Below are 19,728 nucleotides of genomic sequence, written 5' to 3'. Positions count from 1 at the left end.
ACTCTAGAAAGCATCTCTGACTGGTCAGCATTTTTCTTTTTTGCAGCTTTATCAAGACTCCATTACATACTTTATTTGCAGATACAAAGTTGGACTGAACTATAGCCAGGAACGTTTCTATGCTTCATCCTGCCACAAGATACCCATCAACCATATCAGGTCCCACCTCTCATGAACACAGCTGTTTTTGAAAGTATGGGCACTTAGTTTGGGAAGAAGTAGAGGGTTTTAAGTTCTGTTTTTCCAAAGAAGGACCACAAAGGAGCAAAAAAAATAACCTACTTCCAATAGGATGGTTATTAAGATAAAAACAGTCCAAAAATTGTCTGGAATGCCATATTGCCTATAAAGGGAAATTGGCACAAAGTTGTATCCTTTAATGTCACTGTAAAATACAAGTTGGTAAATGAAGCAAAACCTCTGCACACTGAAAGGCTTCTTTACAGTAAGAGCTATGAAAATTTAAAAAAGACTTCAGCAGGTGTCAGCTCTAGCCAGCTCTGTAGATTGCTTGGAAAAAAACGAATGTCTATTGGCAGGAAAAATATTGACCATGGAAATAGCAGCCCTTGCAGAAAATATGTGATTAAACATCAGAGAATAGGAGGTTTGAATCAGTGGCGCCGCTATGGTGGGGTGCGGCCCCATCCGGGTGACACTTGCAGAGGGCTGACACCATCCTGAGGATGGCAGAGGGTCCTGGGTATCGAAGCCAGAACATGCCGGCACTGCACTAGCCCTGAGTGAGACTCCTCAGTCTCACTCTTACTGCTGCCACAGCTGCCTCTTGTCACAAGCCTGCTGCCCGAAGAGTGACAGTACTGAAGGAGGGGGATCTATACTGATGGAGGGGTCTGTACTAAGGGCGGTCTGCACTAATAGGGGGGTCTGTACTGATGGAGGGGGTCTGTACTGAAGGAGGGGGTCTATACTGAGTGGGGGTCTATACTGGTGGAGAGTGTCTATACTGAGGGAGAGGGGTCTATACTGAGGGAGGGCGTCTTTAACCAGTTCCCGACCCCCGCATGTACATATACGTCCACAATATGGCACGTACAGGCACATGGGCGTACATGTACGTCCTCGCCTATTAGCGGGTGGGGGGTCCGATCGGGACCCCCCCGCTACATGCGGAGGTCGGGTCCGCTCGGGGAGCGATCCGGGACCACGGTCGCTCCCCGGAGCTGAAGAACGGGGAGAGCCGTGTGTAAACACGGCTTCCCCGTGCTTCACTGTGTCGGCGCATCGATCGCGTCATTCCCTTTATAGGGAAGACACGTTCGATAACGTCATTCCTACAGCCACACCCCCCTACAGTTGTAAACACATACTAGGTGCACCCTAACTCCTACAGCGCCACCTGTGGTTAACTCCCAAACTGCAACTGTCATTTTCACAATAAAGAATGCAATTTAAATGCATTTTTTGCTGTGAAAATGACAATGGTCCCAAAAATGTGTCAAAATTGTCCGAAGTGTCCGCCATAATGTCGCAGTCACGAAAAAAATTGCTGATCGCCGCCATTAGTAGTAAAAAAAAAAAAAATAATAAAAATGCAATAAAACTATCCCCTATTTTGTAAACGCTATAAATTTTGCGCAAACCAATTGATAAACGCTTATTGTGATTTTTGTTTTACTAAAAATATGTAGAAGAATACGTATCGGCCTAAACTGAGGGAAAAAAATGTTTTTATATATGTTTTTGGGGGATATTTATTATAGCAAAAAGTAAAAAATATTGCATTTTTTTCAAAATTGTCGCTCTATTTTTGTTTATAGCGCAAAAACTAAAAACCGCAGATGTGATCAAATACCACCAAAAGAAAGCTCTATTTGTGGGGAAAAAAGGACGCCAATTTTGTTTGGGAGCCACGTCGCACGACCGCGCAATTGTCTGTTAAAGCGACGCAGTCCCGAACTGTAAAAACACCTTGGGTCTTTAGGCTGCATATTGGTCCGGGGCTTAAGTGGTTAATGAGGGAGGGGGTTCATACTATACTATACTACTGAGGGGCTACTATAGTTGGTGGAGGGGGGGGTGACACCATGTTTTACCACACCGTACGACACCAACCCTAGTGATACCACTGGTTTGGATAAGTGTACTAGATAATACACACAAAAAATGAAATAAATAAAAGTGCCCACAATGTATAAAAATATGTACTTACATTTTCTGGTGCCCAATTCCTAGGCTTCAGTACACTCAGCCTGTAAGATGTATCCTCACAGCCACTCCGCTCATGGGAGTCGGCATGCATTCCAAAGACCGAGACTGGAAGTAACGCCACCGCCGGAACCAGATATGGCGATCGGGTTACTGACGCTACATGTTTTGCTGGAACAGCGTCCTCAGGAAGCTCCCAGGGAGCTGGTATGCATTATCTATTCCATTGAGAGTAACTAGCAGCATCGCTGGAGAAGAAGCAGGTCTGTTGATGGATTACTATTTGGAGAGCATACTGTATCTGAGTTTTTGAATTAAGCATTTATGACCTTCCTGTTTGCCAGGGGTTGTGAGTGCATTGGAGTGGCACATGTGGGGTATAACACTGTCAAAATAAGAAGAGTGGAGAAAGGCCCATTTGTGTTAAGAACACTTATTCACACTGGTGGTTGGGACTTTATTGTTTATTTAATGGATGTGACTTGATATTTGAAGGACAATTAGAAAGCTGTATAGGTGTGTTTTTGCTAAAACACTTTTGCAATTTTTACTGGGGGGAAAGGGCTAAACCTTATTGTTTAAGCCTGTTTTTCCTACCTCCAGCTGCAAGTGTAAACTAAGCTTAAAGTGGGGTACACACTATAAGAAAATCGGGCAAACAAATTATCTAATTGTCCTCGGAAATTCATACGAAAATTCTTGTACAACAAATGCTCTTTTTTGTTGTTTCTGATCATACACAATCTATCTGTTCTGATTTTTTTTGTATGAAAGTCGTACGAAAATGGTACACATTATACGAAAATGGTTCGCTCTGTTTCCGATAACATTTTTGGAGTTTGACCCTTCCGGAATTTTAGATGAAAAGTCGGAATCGGCTGTCGAAAGTTGTGTACACTCTATAAATAAATCGTATGAGAGTTCCTCAGATGAAAATGTTCATCTGATTTTCTTATAGTGTGTACAAGCCTTTAAAGTGTCACTAATCTTCGTAGTGGCTTTAAAATTATGCTTGGAAGGCTATTTATAGTAAAGTATAATGGCAAATAAGGAAGCAAATATGTACCAATTATAGATTGTGGACTGAGAATGTCAGTGTATATTTAAATGAGGCTGATTGAAGTCAAGCAATATGCCAAAGTAAAAACTCACCTGTGCCCTGGCATTCTTAGGACTCCACAGGCTTCTTGGTAAAATATTCAAAGAACACAAAGTGCTACAGGGCTCTAAATAAGAATGGATTTTCAAGGATTTTGTGTTTACCAGGGTGCGTTTGAAAACAACAGTTTTTGCTCACTTGATTAGGAATTGTCTTAGTATTTTTTTTTATTGCTTAGGTAGAAAAAAACAGACAGCAGTTTTCTGGCCCACCACTCTTGTGTCACAGCATTATTCGAGAGTGTGCTTCTTGCTTACTGTGGGCTTATCTTTAGAACTCTGTAGGGTATGTTTAGCCATGCCCTGCCAAGTCAACTTTCAGTGTCTTTTTTTTATTTATTTATGATTAATGAAGTTTTTAAAAAGGGTACAGAAGCCAATGACAACACAGCCCACACAGGGGTGTACTGAACAATCTAGAACAAAACCAGAGGGCACACAATACCCAAAACAAAACAAAAAACAAAACAAAAGTAGAACTGTTAGGCCCCTTTCACACAGGTGGACCATTTAGGTCCGCTTGTCAGTTTTTTAGGTGGACCTGAACGGACGCTCCGTGCACCTCTATGGAGCGACGGATGTCAGCGGTGACTCTACGGTCCACCTTCATCCGATCTCCCATAGAGGAAAGCGCCGCTCTGACAGGTAGGTCCCTGCACAGTGTTCAGAGACAGACCTGTCTCTGAACATCCATGTGAAAGGGGTCTTAGGTGGAACAACCAACAAAAGCATTCCCAAACAGTGTGTATGGCTTGCACCGTGTAGAGATTACTCCTTTCCTTGTCGATGCCTTATACGGAGAAATGCAGCGTCGAGTGGAACGATAGAATTTGACGTCACCACGCTCCAGCTGTCTGGCTCGAGCCGCGGCTGGTTACATTGTAGCTTCGTGTGATTAACTTTCCCTGCTCGCAAAATACTTTTATGATGTCAGTGTCCCAGCTATCTATGAATAAAGGGACTTTCTTTTAAGATATACTGCACCATGAAGTATCCTTTTATTTCTCTACATTATTCCCTGTGAGTGATCCCATACATCTAAACGATTTGAAGGGAGATCCCTGGTGCAGTCTGTGGATTGTTAGTGGAGGAGTGAGACCAGCTGCCAGTGTTAGAGTGATTCCTGTATGCTGAGCTTGTTTGATCTCCGTGATAGGGATCCTACTTATTCGGTAAGCGGCCACTTTATATATCCCTAACTGCTTGTCATCTGTCCAGTGGACGTATCTGAGGAAGATTGTATATCTGGCATACCTTTTCTGGTTACAGTGAAGCACTTGCCCCTTATTCTTTTATGGACACTTGTGTAATATGGACATTTTTGTATTTTTATTGTATCACATTTATTTTTGATATCACAGTTTGCTACTTTACAGCTGATTTTTATTTTTAATTTTTGCACTTTGTTCTTGCATTTACCTTTGGATGCACATTTATTCTTAATTTTTAACATATTTTTATTATTTTATATTCTAACTAATTTCAATAGATGCAGCACCCTAATCATATTGCAATTGAATGTCATTAAAAATGACCTTTCCTTTTCAATCTGCAGCCACTGTAATTTTCTGAAAATGCATTAAAATATGGCTACCTGGAGTTGTTCTGTACTGACCACTCCCCAGAGAGACTAGTCTCACATTGAAAGTAGTGAGCAGACATCTTCCCTATAAGATTTAGTCAATTATAGGGTTACTGAAAGACAGTTCCATGCATAGAGCACCAATATTATACTGGGTTGCTGAGTTACTCACTCCGTCCTTTCTGTGTTGTTTTCCACGGCTTCACCTCTGTAGCTCAGGTCAGAATACAGGCTGCTGTATAAGCCGTCCTCCTTCCCCTGCAACCACACTCCTCCGCTCACTATACTGCTGTGTCTCGGGCGCCCCTTCCTGCTTTCACCTGCTGAGGTATAGGATGTGGTGAGGGACGATGGGGGAACCTCCGGGAGACCCCCCTGTTACCTCTAACACCTTCTCCTCTGGGCGCCGGCTATGGGACGCCGGCATTCGCTGGTCAAATCACACGGTCCAGCCAGCTGACCGCCGCTCTCCAATCACGGACTCAGATCTCGGATCTGCAGCCCGACCTCCACCGCCGGACCTCCACAGACCTGGGAAACCCCCGGATGGCCAGCACAAAGCTTGAGGACCTCGGGGACTCCCACACTCCTCGCGGCAGATACGTCCACCCATTTTTCTCCGTCGGCGTCCGGTGATAGTGCTAGCAGAGGGCTCAGCAGCGGGTACAGGCAGTTCACACAGGCTTCATGCGGGGGGGTTTAAACTGTATCACGGATGGAACAGTCAGTGGGGGAGGCCCGCTTTTTTAATAATAGATGGCCGACGGGCGGCTGAGTGACAGGTAGGTGTAATTACGGTAACGCCGCCCAAGTAATGGGAACGGGGTTCCCGTGAGGGGAAGAGTAATCTGGTAGATTACTCGTTACCCTCAAAAGGGGCTGAGTTAGGTAACGGCGTTTATTTAAACACTGATCACCCAGAGGGGAATGTTTTTTTTTCAAGAAAAGTGGAGTTACGCTTTAGCAGTAGAGATAACAGAACTAGCCCATGAAATGGGTCACCCAACCAGGGATGCTCAAAGATGCAATAGGGCCCCAAAGGCTGTCCCCAATGGTTTGAACCATTGAGGCACAAATCAAGAATAAAAATACAATATACAAGATTAGGTGTCTATACAGTCGAGGCACTATTCAACCAACTCCTCCACACTTTCTGCGGGCAGCCTCTGTGGGCATATGTGTACTTGTATAGGGGTAAAGTAGCATCCACTAACTGTTGCCGGTATTGGACTGAGGGAGGAGAATGTTTCTTCCAACATAAAATAATTTTCCAATGTAAAAAATAAGTAATCAAAGATGACTTCTCCCTACTATAGTAGGATCAAGATCTTCAACAAGCATATCCTGGGGGATGGAATGATGGACGTACTTGATACCGTATTGATGACAGAAACTCCAATAACATGCAATATCGGGGCATGTCCAAAAGACATGCCTTTAGTCTCCTATTGGATGATCACATCTCCAACAGGCTGAAGAAATCATCGAGTTAAGCTTATGTAGATGGTGGGGCATGACGTAAGCCCTATCTAGGATCTTGAATTGAATGAGTTTAAATATCCTCCCAATCCTTGCCATCTATCTCCGGTATATTCGCCAACCATTTTTGCCTGAGAAAGGATAGGTCCGGGAGGGATAGCATCAGAAGATGGTTATATAACGTTGACATAGGTTTATCTAGCTCTGCTGTTCTTAGAATCAATTCATCAATTTATATGAAGTTCAAAGCTGAGGAAAGGGCATCAAATTACGATTGTCAACAATATGTGAGATATATTTGATTTTGAATTTGGCCCAACCTTGGGCATCGGGTATTGTGCAAAAATTTGAAAAAGAGGGGTTATTCCACAAAGGGGTATGCCGGGAGACAACTGTACTAAGTGTATTAGTGGTGGTTGTGTAGTGGTAATCACAGAGGGGATTAAAGGGTAAGCTCTGGGTCCACAATATAGTAGGGACTGCAGTGCTTCCAAAGACCCCAAGATGGCAGCTTCCAACACTGTGGACAGGTTGGAGGTACCTGGACAGAGCCCCCAATGTGCTGTTCCCAGTTACGTGGCTATGTAATATTTGTGACATTCAGGCATAGTCAATCCCCCGTCCAGAGTAGGATGCATGAGAGTGGTCAATTTGTCTTATCTGAATAGACAAGTTGGAGAGCATGACATCATTGCCCCACCTCTCCTCCAGTCAGAGAATGATTTTCATTAATTTATAAAATGCAAGCTGGACCAATGTAGCTATTTATGAAATATCAATACCTGGAATTACTCTTTAACCATCTCAGCTCAGGAAGGTTTTACCCCCTTCATGACAAGGCCATTTTTGCTATTAAGCACTGCACTACTTTACCTAGTGTGCGGTCATGCAACCCTGTATCCAAACAAAATTTGTATAATTTTTTTACACACAAACAACAAAGCTTTCTTTTGTATTTGATTACCACTGAGTTTTTTTAGTTTTTAATATATAAACAAAAAAAATTTGGGAAAATAAAATTATATTTTTTGCTTTTGCTATAAAACAGCCAGTAAAAAAAAAAATGCCAAAATGTATTCTGCTGCATGTCTTTGGTAAAAAAAAAAGTTCCGATAAGTATATATTGGTTGGTTTTCATGAAAGTTATAGCGTCTACAAACTATGGTTTATATATGGAATTTTTTATACTACTAATGGCGGTGATCAGCTACTGTGATAGTGCGGAAGGCAAGCTGACATTAACTAACGCGGGGGGAATCAATAATTGCCACAGACATCACCAGTAACACTATCACTGTGATCAGTTATAATACTATGGTATGCATGGTGTCAGAACACTACAGTTCTACTTCATCTTCATAGATGTTGATACATTTTCAACCTTTTCCTGCATTTTTCAGCTTCTCCAAATGTGCAATAGTTCCTTGAAAGGTGTAAACCAAGAGTTCCGCTGTATTTTACATTACTTTCAGAAGCATTTTGGTTTCCATCTTATAAAAATAACACAGAAAGCGGTACAGTGAATGATATGGTCATGACATATAATATAAATTGAATGGAACATTGACTGTGGCCTTGGGAGAAAGATTGGAGCACAGCCTTACGTGTGTGCAATCTCAAACTTTGTGATGAGATCATTTCAACACACAGCCATCGCCACAGGCTAGACTCTTCAGAAGAGCAACCTTGAACATGGATTTGTGTATTTAGTAGTACAAATATTAAATGCTACAAACAGGTGCTACTGACATATACACTATTAAATATTTAGGATCATTTTGACATGTTGTTGAGACTTTCAAGAGTTTCAGGTACTATGCATCAACAGCACTGCTTCATAGATATTAATAAACAGGAAACAATGTTCTATGATCAGAAACCTATAAGTAAAATTTATTTTGTGATTAATGGAAACCAACAACTGCTTAGACATTAAATACAGCTAGGTAGATTCAGTAAGAGTTAGGCCGGCTTATCAGTAGATAAGCCGACCTAACTCAGAATCTACGCCGACTTATGTTTAAGCGTATGCTCAAACAGAGATACGCTTAAACATATCTAAGATAAGACGGCTTGCGCCGTCCTATCTTAGGTTGCAATTTTTCGGATGGCCGCTAAGTGGCGCTTCCATTGCGGTCGGCGTAGAATATGTAAATGAGTTGATACGCCGATTCACGAACGTACGCCCGGCCGCCGCAGTCGATTTACGCAGTTTCCGTAAGGCATTAGCAATCCTAAAGTTATTCCATCTATTAGGTGGAATAACAATGCTAAAGTATGGCCGCCGTTCCCACCGCGAGATTCAAATTTTTTACGTCGTTTGCGTAAGTCGTCCGCGAATGGGGATTTACGTAGTTTACGTCCACGTCGAAATCAATAGGCCTGTGCGGCGTACTTAGCCGCAATGCACACTGGGAAACGTGAGGTCAAGCCTCATTACCATAAAACACGCCCCCTCCAACACATTTGAATTACGCGCGCTTACCCCGGCCCCATTTACGCTACGCCGCCGTAACTTAGGAGGCAAGTGCTTTGTGAATACAGCACTTGCCTCTCTAACTTACGGCGACGTAGCGTAAATACAATACGCTGCGCCGCCGTAACAATGCGCGCCCCTACCTGAATCTAGCCCAGTATATTCATGAATTACCAGTTTTTGGAAATCAAGGGAGTCTCAACTTGGACACCATTTTATTCATTAAAAACCAGAGAAGCCTATGACTACATGAATTTTAATACTGAAAACAGATTGCTTGCCCCCTCCAGCTGGTATAGAACAGTTGATTTCCAGAGGAAAACGCATCTTGGATACAAAGCAAGAAGCATGGACCAAACAAACACTTTATGAGCTACAAAGGTTAAATTCTCACTTCCCTGAATCTGCCATTTGGGAAGAGGGAGATAGACACACCAAGACTGATGCTCATAGCCACAGACAGGCAGCACCTGTAATAGTCTAGCAATAATATAATTACTGTTCTTAACACATTTGAGGCATGTGAAGACTGAATTTTTTAAGTGTAAATTAATTTATGGTAGGTGCTGCCAGCATTATACACAGTTCAAATGCTGCTTGGTCATGACTGCTGAGGTTTTTAAAGTGGGGGGACAGGGATCAGGGCAATGCCAGGCTATTTTCCTAGTTACTCTACCCATAACTAATGATAGTGGTGCTAGATGTAGGATTTCTGTAAACAGCTCTGGGAACAAAGCTAGATGTATTCAGATTTTTTGTCATTTTGCGCAGAAACAACATCAACACTCAAAACAATGATACTGAGAAATAACCCTTTCATCTTTTTCAACCCTAGAAGACAAGGCTGCCGTACATCACTAAAAACTATAACTAATGCAAGAGGCGACTTTAGGTATAACTATTTTATCTAATTTTACATTGAATGTGTAGAGAATAAAATTACACTATTTAAAAAATAAACTGCAACTTAGACCTCAATTGTTAGCCAGTGCCCTAGATCAGTGGTCATCAACCCTGTCCTCAGGGCCCACTAACAGGCCAGGTTTTTTGTATTAACTTGGGGGGATGCAGACTAGAATACTGCAATCACTGAGCAGCTAATGATATCACCTGTAATGTATTTCCGTTATCTTACAAACCTGGCCTGTTAGTGGGTCCTGAGGACAGGGTTGATGACCACTGACCTAGATGGTATATTAAAAGTATGTGACTATGTTCTCTGCCTATAATATCCCTAATCATTCATATAATATTATTCTAAATAAAAGGAAAAAGGCATATAGGCTCAACTTTTGGCATGAAGTGCTACAAGAATTTACCAGTATCTTTACAAAATAATTTGTTAGTTTAAAAGTAAGTGACTTACAGAAAGAAGTATTTGAAAAGCACTGTGGATGACCTCTATGAACTGAAATTCAATGATGCATCCTGTCACCGAGATAAACGAGTGGTCTCCAAGGTCTCTGTTGGCTGGGGGAGGCACTACCCTTCTTATGCAACCAGGCCCATGTTCTCTCCACCATGAACGATGGATGGAGATATTAAATGTCATAAGATCCGTCTCCTATAGAAAGAATATAGAAAAGGAAATAGAATGAGTCAGCTATATATGGAGCTCTGATGCAAAGTTAACATTTAAAAAAAACATTTTTTTTTTTTTAACATTTCCTTATGTAATAGGCAGATTTACAAAGTGCTAGATTTTACATATCATGTGGCACTGACAATGGATACAATTTGTTGAAATTAAATAGTATTCTGGAGACCTAGAGAGTAAACATTTATACATAGCATGCATGAGTACAAGGGATCCCAGAAAGTTCCAAAGAAAGTCTGTGAATCCTAAATAGTTAAGCTCAGGCACCTTATATCACCTGCTGTAAGACAATTCATTTAATGTAAACTGTAATGGGTTTACCTCAACTTTTAAAAGGTACAGAAACAAGTTTTACAATAATAGAGTGGAAAACACAAATTGGATTGCATTAAAAAGTTAATAAAGAAAGTGCAAAAAGAATGGAAAAATACAGCTCTAAAAGTCATTATCATAGAATAGAGGAGAGGTAAGGTTTAGATTAAGGGGCAAGGTTTAGTTAAGAACTTAAAGTGAAACTTTACCAAAAGCAACTTGATAAAAAATAATGTTCTTTAGCAAGGGACATACATTCCACATTACTACCAAAATGTGTGTGTGCTGTAAATTGTTTTCAGCATTGTTCTTGTTGCTTTTTTCTGGAGGCTGCCATTTTGCTGAAGCTCAGAGCCCCTGAGAAACAGTAAATCTTAAGAAGAAGAGGGGGTGTAGTGGCGCTTCTTCTTCATATGATCCTCGGTGTGTGAGCACCTTTTAGTAGTGGCTGCTGCTTTTTAATTTTCATTCATTTTATCTTAGTATTTTAATATTTATTTTTAGTGCCCTTGTTTAGAGTGGTTTTGCGCATTAGTTCCCCCCCTTTTACATTTTAACCACTTGGGATCCGCCTGCCGTCAATTGACGGCTACAGTGCGGATCCCAATCGCCAAACTGCCGTCAATTGACGTCCGCCCCTTAGGGCGGTCCCCGCGCGCGCTCCAGAGCGCGCTGCGGGGAAAATCTGTGTTGGCCGTGTCCCTCGGACACAGCCAATTACAGATCGCCGCGAACGGCCAATCAGAGTGGCCGTTCGCGAGGCGATCTGTGCGGCCAATGAGAGAGGATCTCATATGTAAACATATGAGATCATCTCTCATTGCCGTTTTACACAGAGACAGCGGTGCTGTCTCTGGAGAGGAGACCGATCTGTGTCTCTTGTACATAGAGACACAGATCGGTCACCCCCCCAGTCACCCCCCCTCCACCTACAGTTAGAACACTAAGCAGGGATACATTTAACCCCTTCCTCACCCCCTAGTGTTAACCCCTTCAATGCCAGTCACATTTATACTGTAATTAGTGCATATTTATAGCACTGATCGCAGTATAAATGTGAATGGCGCCAAAAATGTGTCCGATGTGTCCGCCATAACGTCGCAGTCCCATTAAAAATCGCAGATCGCCGCCATTTCTAGTAAAAAAAAATAATTAAAAAATAATAATTCTGTCCCCTATTTTGTAAGCGCTATAACTTTTGCGCAAACCAGTCGCTTATTGCGTTTTTTTTTTTTTTTTTTTTTACCAAAAATATGTAGAAGAATACGTATCGGCCTAAACTGAGAAAAAAAAATGTTTTTGTTTTTAAATTGGGATATTTATTATAGCAAGAAGTAAAAAATATTGTATTTTTTTCAAAATTGTCTCACTTTTTTGTTTATAGCGCAAAAAATAAAAACCGCACAGGCAATCAAATACCACCAAAAGAAAGCTCTACTTGTGGGGAAAAAAGGACGTCAATTTTGTTTGGGAGCCACGTCGCACGACCGCGCAATTGTTAGTTAAAGCGATGCAGTGCCGAAAGCTGAAATTTCACCTGGGCAGGAGGGGGGTATATGTGCCCAGTAAGCAAGTGGTTAAGTAAATCTTAAGGCTGCCAGCAGATCAGCCTCTACATTTTTGGCAGTGTTAAAAAAAAAAAAAAAAAAGAATAGAGATGAGCAGAGCACAATAATACACTATAATTTCCCTAATACTGTAACTCGTAATTCAAATTGCCAATTAGTGATTTTCTTTTTTTTGGCAGTTTTTAATGAAGGTAGAACATTACATCATCATTCTACAGAGATGGGAAGGAAGATATGAATTTGTTGCATATACAGCATTAGCAACCATTCTGAAAATATAATTATTGCTCATATTGTTATTATTCTTATATTAAAATTATTATTCTATAGTTAAAATTAGTTGACTTCAGACTGACTATATCACAACTGTTACCCTGCGCACTTGACCTCTAGCATCTGATTTATCAAAATAACATCACTGGTATTCTATGTGCTGATAAAAGCTGAGCCACAGATCAATAAATGCATGCTTCAAAATCAATCTGATGAAGAAGCAAGAGCATGCCTTCACTTTAACTTCTTGGAAACCTTTGTATAGGATTCTAAGATGCCATCAAGAAATCTATTACCACATGAATTTATTATCATTTACAGGAATGTATCTTGAAGAAATCTGCACAAAAGTTAATAGGAAATTGAAGCAACAATCTCACAAGGTGCTATAACAGTGAAGGCCCAATATAAATAATATTATATGTTAGAAAGGTTATTGAAGGATCATAAACTTGTTGCTAGTTGTTCACACTTCTGGAAATCATTCAACATAAAAATGATTTAAAATTTGTATTTGTAGGGTAAATGCTTCCAAAGATAGAAACAAATTGATTTTATAGGCACCAATTATAAAAATACAAATAAATGTATTAACATATAACCCGTAAAGGTTTGTTAAAAAAGAAAACACATACAATACATAAAATTAAAGCTTAAAAAGAGAACTGCAGCGTCAACTGCAGAGACCATATATTAATCCAATAAAGGTCCAGAAAGTCAACACATCTCACAAAGGGCATGAATAACTGTAATGCATGATACGACAACTGTTAGCTCGACATGTTTCGCGGCGTCGCTTCTTCGGGAGCTTGGTAGTATCTTTAAGGGGAGACAGACTTTTATTGGTTTTGGATTTACATGGCATTATAACACATTATTAAAATGCAACATAACATTTAAAGACTACATCATATCATATACAAAATAATTAGCTGTACCATCTGCTTTAAAGCACCATTAGAATCAATCAGAACATGCAAACAGAATAGGGGGGGGGGGGGTATCAAGGGGTCAACACCAAAGGGTCACATGCAAAGGCGCTGCAGAGAGATGTGGGGACACACCCGATAGAATAAGGTGAAAGAAGTGTATATTATATTATCATAAGGGGTATGCGCCTGCCCCTGTTGAAGTATTGGCAGACAAAACCGGTCGGGCACATACAACTGGTCCACACTGTGCAAACTATATGAATTAATGCAATTTTCATATTTTATTATAATTTTTGGATGTGGTGTTTTGGATGAATTTTTATCATTATTTTAAACTTTTGATTTAATGTTTTGATTTTTTGGAATACATTTTAAAACCTTTTTACTCTATGAGGAGTTGTTCTCCTTGTCTTCCCTTCATTTTTTCCCCTATATTTGGAGCCCATTGGGTTTCAGAATAGCTGATTTTTGGTCCCCCCATTTTGAATTGGAGTGGAGTGCGTTTCCTGGAAGCCTATTCTTCTAGCCTTCTGTCAAAGAGGACATTAGCCTAATAGAAGGTAGAACCCTCCAGGAACAATGACCAGATTGAGCAATTGGCTCTTCACGCATTCATGACCCACCATCGTATGGTGTAGTTTGGGTCCATCCTATCCGGTAAGGGTATTCCATTCGGTTATTTTCCGGCTTTTGGTGGGATAACGTTCTTGAAGGGAAACCTTTCAGGCTGGTTCTACAGGGATCATCTTAACCACTTGGATACTTTTTACTTTAATTGGACAGTTTTATATGTGGATAATATATTACATTATATTGATTTTTCAATATTTCAATATCCACAGACCCTTCTTATGATAATATAATATACACTTCTTTCACCTCATTCTATTGGGTGTGTCCCCACATCTCTCTGCAGCGCCTTTGCATGTGACCCTTTGGTGTTGACCCCTTGATACCCCCCCCCTATTCTGTTTGCATGTTCTGATTGATTCTAATGGTGCTCTATGGTTCTATATGTATATCAACTCTTTGTTGATATAATGCAGTCTTTAAATGTTATGTTGCATTTTAATAATGTGTTATAATGCCATGTAAATCCAAAACCAATAAAAGTCTGTCTCCCCTTAGAGATACTACCAAGCTCCCGAAGAAGCGGTTGCCGCGAAAAATGTCGAGCTAACAGTTGTCGTATCATGCATTACAGTTATTCATGTCCTTTGTGAGATGTGTTGACTTCCTGGACCTTTATTTGATTAATATGTGGTCTCTGCAGTTGCTGCTGCAGCTCTCTTTTTAAGCTTTTATTGTGTGTATTGTATGTGTTTTCTTTTTTAACAAACCTTTATGGGTTATATGTTAATAAATGTATTTGTATTTTTATAATTAGTGCCTATAAAGTCCATTTTTTCAACACCTGTTGTCCCAATCTATTCAGGACGCGGCACTGCGCTATTTTAGACACCCACAGCCCATCCTGTGGTTGGTGTTCTATCAACAATCCAATCATTTAATGCTTCCAAAGATAGACAAAAACCTAATGGGCAAAACCACAATCTCTGAACTGCCTGAACTGCCTCTTAGATCTAAAACCCTAAATTGATGGCATTTAGTTTGCCAAAGCACTGTGCATTACAAACAATTGTAATGTGTGTTGTTGTTTTTTTGCAACACAGCACTGCTGATCTCATCCAGCTTCCTATAGCCTATTTCTTTCTACGTGCACCTGCTCCCGTGTCTGCTTGCACTTCGTTGCTCTGGACCGCCTCTTGATAGTCACAATGGTCAGCAATTCCGGAGAAATGTGTATAATGCATTAAGGTCAAACACTTTAAAGGGTTTGTGAACCCATTTGTAAAAGTCTATGCCAACCCCTCTATTAAAGGCTGGCATAGCACACTGTGTTAATCATTTTTTAAAACGAGCGATGTGAATACAGATTTCCAGCTGTCTTCAGGCCAGTCACGTGACTGGCGGCCGCTTTCCACCTCCGATGGATTGCTTCTGCAGGAGGAGCCGTGATCTCCCTCTGACGTCAGCCGGGGAGATCATGTGGCCACTTGGCTCTACCCGCAAAAGCAATGTCTCAGTTGTAAAACGGTCGTGAGTCACGTGACCAGCCTGTAGTCTAAACAATGGATATTTACAGCTCTGTTTTAAAAATGCTTAACACAGTGTGGTATGCCAGCCTCTAATAGAGGGGCTGGCAGTGACAATGATAATTTTTTTATTCTCAATAATAGTGGCGGGGGGTGGGGCTGAGCGGAGACAGAGAGGGGGGTTACAGGCAGGATGGAGGGGGGTAAGGGGGGAGAGAATAGAGCAGAGCAGGGCAGCCTATCACAGAGGGAGGCACTTTGACCACGGTGATTAGGGCGGAGCAGTCCTGGTTATCGTGGTCTGTTTTGAGAGGACTTACAGAAAGCGGCATATTCGTTTTTTTTACAGTTTAGAGGGGGCAGATTACACAGCACATGCACTGTGCTGTTTAATCTGCTTTAAGGGACCAGAATATGATTTTTTTTTATTAACAAAACTTTAGAACCACTTTAAGTTCTGTGTAGGCCCTGGAGCCTGGAGGCTTTGTAGAGCTTTGGGTTTGATAAAACCTCCTACATCCTTGTTCCTTGGTTTACCAGTTAGCCATATCTCACCAATTAGTCAGCTGTCCACAGACCATTTGATATTTGAGAAGGCTTATACTAGAGGTATGCTGCTAGGAGAAAAGGCTGACAGCTGACAGAATGCTCTAAAGGTAAACATGCTGCCTGTTTGTCTTGGGGAACCCATTAGTGCATACTCTGTTAGTCAGAAACTGACATAAGTTTTGTTTGTGGCACAGACAAGCAGATTTTTGTTTTGTTTATACTATGGACTTTACAAAGTGCTCCTGCAATAAATTGTGTGTTTACTGCCTTGCTAAAAAAAAGCACAGGACAAAGCCTACATGGATCTTTCTGGGTGTCCATGTCTTGTGCATGTTATTTCTACTGCCCCCACCATTTGAGCCTTCCCCCTTACAGTGTGTCTATAAAGGGCTTTTTCTTAGGTGAAACTTGGTGGAACTTGGTGGAACTGCATTACACCACCTCTGGCTCAGACCCTCTGCTCCCTGCTCACCATTATCACAGCTTCTGCATTTACAAGTGACAACTTGACTCCTATCGGCTCCTACAGATCTGATTTCCTGAGTGGCTCCCACTTAGTGCAAGATGAGGACGAGGGAGATGCAGGTGCCTGGGGTGCAGTGTGGATGCCAACACCCCCCTACCGGATGATCCCCCTGAAAGTGAGACTGGTTGAGCCACCGACAGTGCATGGGAAGATGCTAGAGCCAGCTGGGTACTTCAGGGTAAAACAGCAACAAAAGTAAAACTTGTGGAAGATGGTGGAGCTTCTAAGGAGTAGATGGGTGCATTTGGGGTCTGCTCTCTGTGTGTAGTGCACTCTTGAACTCTGCACTTTGTATACAGTGCACCCCTGAACTCTGCACTATGTACATAATGTTTCCCTCCTACTGTTAGTGAAATTTGACTGACCACACCCAATATTTGATGCGGTTTGAGGGTGTGCATGGTGGAGGGGGTCTTTGGGGGGTCGGGGTTGAGTTCCAGCACCTATTTCCCTGTGTCTATCTATCTATATATATATATATATATATATATATATATATATATATACACACACAGTATATATACACACACACCTATACACACTCTATGTAAAACTTACTATGTATAGCCCACATGTGAAATTAATTTCCTACTATATTTATTGTAGGAAATTGTAGGTATTGAAGGTGTCTGCCTTCAGTGTTCCTTCTCTGTCTTAGAATAAGCTCATGAATCTGGTTTATTTGTCATTACTGTCATTCCCTTTATCTACCTTCTGTGTTTGATAAAAAATCAGCATGAGTTCTTCTAATAGTTATAATGTCATCAGTTACTGCAGACATTGACAAGCAACACATTCTCACATGGCGGTAAAACCTAAACATATCCTATATCTGTTTTGTATATCGCATTTTAGCTGTGTGATAGGAGAAGTGTTTAACGATAGATTATCCACACACACGTTTTAAAGGTATAGATATAACGTACCGTATTTATCGGCGTATACCGCGCACTATTTTGCCCTGAAAATCAGGGCAAAATCGTGGGTGCGCGATATACGCCGATACCCGCTTTCCCGCCACGAGTTTGAATACTGCACCGGCATATACCGAGCGCAGTACACTCGTGAATCTTCGGGCAGACTCGGCGCATCTCGACACTGACGTCCTGTAAATACAGGACGTCAGCGCGACAGTTGCCGAGCCTCCCCGAATATTCACGAGTGTACTGCGCTCGGTATATGCCGGCGCAGTATTCAAACTCGTGGCGGGAAGGACGCGAGGATGCCGCGAGGACGCCGCAGAAGGACGCCGGACCCGCCGAAGAGGACACCGGACCCGCCGAAGAGGACACCGGACCCGCCGAAGAGGACACCGGACCCGCCGCAGACCGGCCGAAGAGGACACCGGACCCGCCGAAGAGGACACCCGAAGCCGCAGAAGGACGCCAGACCCGACGAGGCCGCCGATGGACGCCGCGCAAGACACCAAAACTGTAAGTACAAAAAAACGTTTTTTCCACAGGATTAGGGGCCACTTTAGGGGTGCGAGGTATACGCGGGAGCGCGTTATACCGCGATAAATACGGTATGTGCTGTTTATATATACTATATTTGTATCTTGGAAGAATAAATACCAACATGGAAATAATACTAATAATTGTTACTGTTTATTGTCCTGCAACCAGCAATTAAAGGAGACTTATGTACACACGACCGGTTTTCACGGCGAGAAAACTGCCATTGTTTATATTGGTTGTGAAAACCGGTCATGTGTATGCTCCCTAGGAGTTTTCTCAACGAAAAAACTGCCCGCAAAAAAATTGAAACCAGCTCTCTTTTTTCTCCTCGTGTTTTCCCTCAGTCCTTTTCTCGTCACGAAAAATGGTTGTGTGTATGCTTTTCCGAAGGGAAAAAAACGTGCATACTCAGAATCAAGTAAGCAGCCCGAAAGCAGCCCAAAGGGTGGTGCCATTTGAAAGGAACTTCCCCTTTTTATAGTCCCGTTGTACGTGTTGTATGTCACCGTGCTTTGGTCAGACTTTTTTTGCATGAACGTGTGTATGCAAGTCAGGCTCCATGCACACTGGACGTTTGACGTTTTTTTCTCCTGCCTCTAGAACAGTGTTTCTCAACTCCAGTCCTCAAGGCGCCCCAACAGGTCATGTTTTCAGGATTTCCCTCAGATGAAACAGCTGTGGTAATTACTAAGGCAGTGAAACTGATTAAATCACCTGTGCAAAATAATGGAAAGCCTGAAAACATGACCTGTTGGGGCGCCTTGAGGACTGGAGTTGAGAAACCCTGCTCTAGAAGCACTTCTATTGTGCTCTATGTGTCTTTGCACATTATTGACTGCTACAGGAGTTTTCTGTCAGGGACGTTCAGAGGCAGGAAAAAAAACCCTTCTCTATCGCGTTTCCTGGAGGAGTTTAGGAGCTGTAAAAACGTCAGTCTCTCCTAAACTCCTCTTATCTCCTCTGAACGTCAAGTGCCAACGTTTTTTAGGTGTGTTGTGGGAGTAAAAACTTTTGCAGAGTGGAGTGTAGTGCAAAAAACGCCTATAAACTAAACTCTCATAGACTCGCCTAAACTCTCATAGACTCGCCTAAACTTTGTACAATATGCTTTCATTTTGCGTCTTTTATGCCACGTTTTTCAAGCTAAAAAAGTTGACTTTTTTCTGCTCCTAGTGTGCATGGAGCCTCAGGCTGAAGAGGAATCACGTCAGGAAAAACGTTTTTTTTTTTCCTGCCGAAAAAAATGGTTGTGTGTACAAGGCATCATACTCAACCATCAATTCTCCTGTTCTGTTCATGTGACTATAAGCCTAGTCATTTTGTCAAGTAATGTTTGCAGAAAAGCAGGATCAGAGCTCCGATTGGCAGAACCTTTCCTCAGTTGAGATTATGTCAGCATATCTATAGGCTATTTGAGATGTGTATTCAATACAGTTTTGATTGCATTTCACAATATATATTTTTTAAGTTTTTTACAGTATTTAAATATATTGTTGCACTTTGCATGTTAATTTCTGCTGTTTCTATACTTTATGTGTGTGTCATTGGCAGATA

The 19,728-nt window shown here is 41.6% G+C and overlaps 1 protein-coding gene across 1 annotated transcript in view; it reads right to left on the bottom strand.

Annotated features, from left to right (window-relative positions):
- The window catches only part of NKAIN3 (sodium/potassium transporting ATPase interacting 3), a 646,854-nt gene that overhangs the window by 161,125 nt on the left and 466,001 nt on the right, over positions 1–19,728 (bottom strand). The window contains exon 4 of the mRNA XM_040354267.1: positions 10,231–10,428. Coding sequence (XP_040210201.1) covers positions 10,231–10,428 — 198 coding nt within the window. The remainder of the gene's footprint in view (positions 1–10,230; positions 10,429–19,728) is intronic.

Source organism: Rana temporaria, chromosome 5 (assembly GCF_905171775.1).
Source record: "Rana temporaria chromosome 5, aRanTem1.1, whole genome shotgun sequence".
In the NCBI taxonomy this organism is placed as follows: domain Eukaryota; kingdom Metazoa; phylum Chordata; class Amphibia; order Anura; family Ranidae; genus Rana; species Rana temporaria.
The sequence above is the reverse complement of the archived record's forward strand: the minus strand, read 5'-3'. Positions and strand labels throughout refer to the sequence as shown.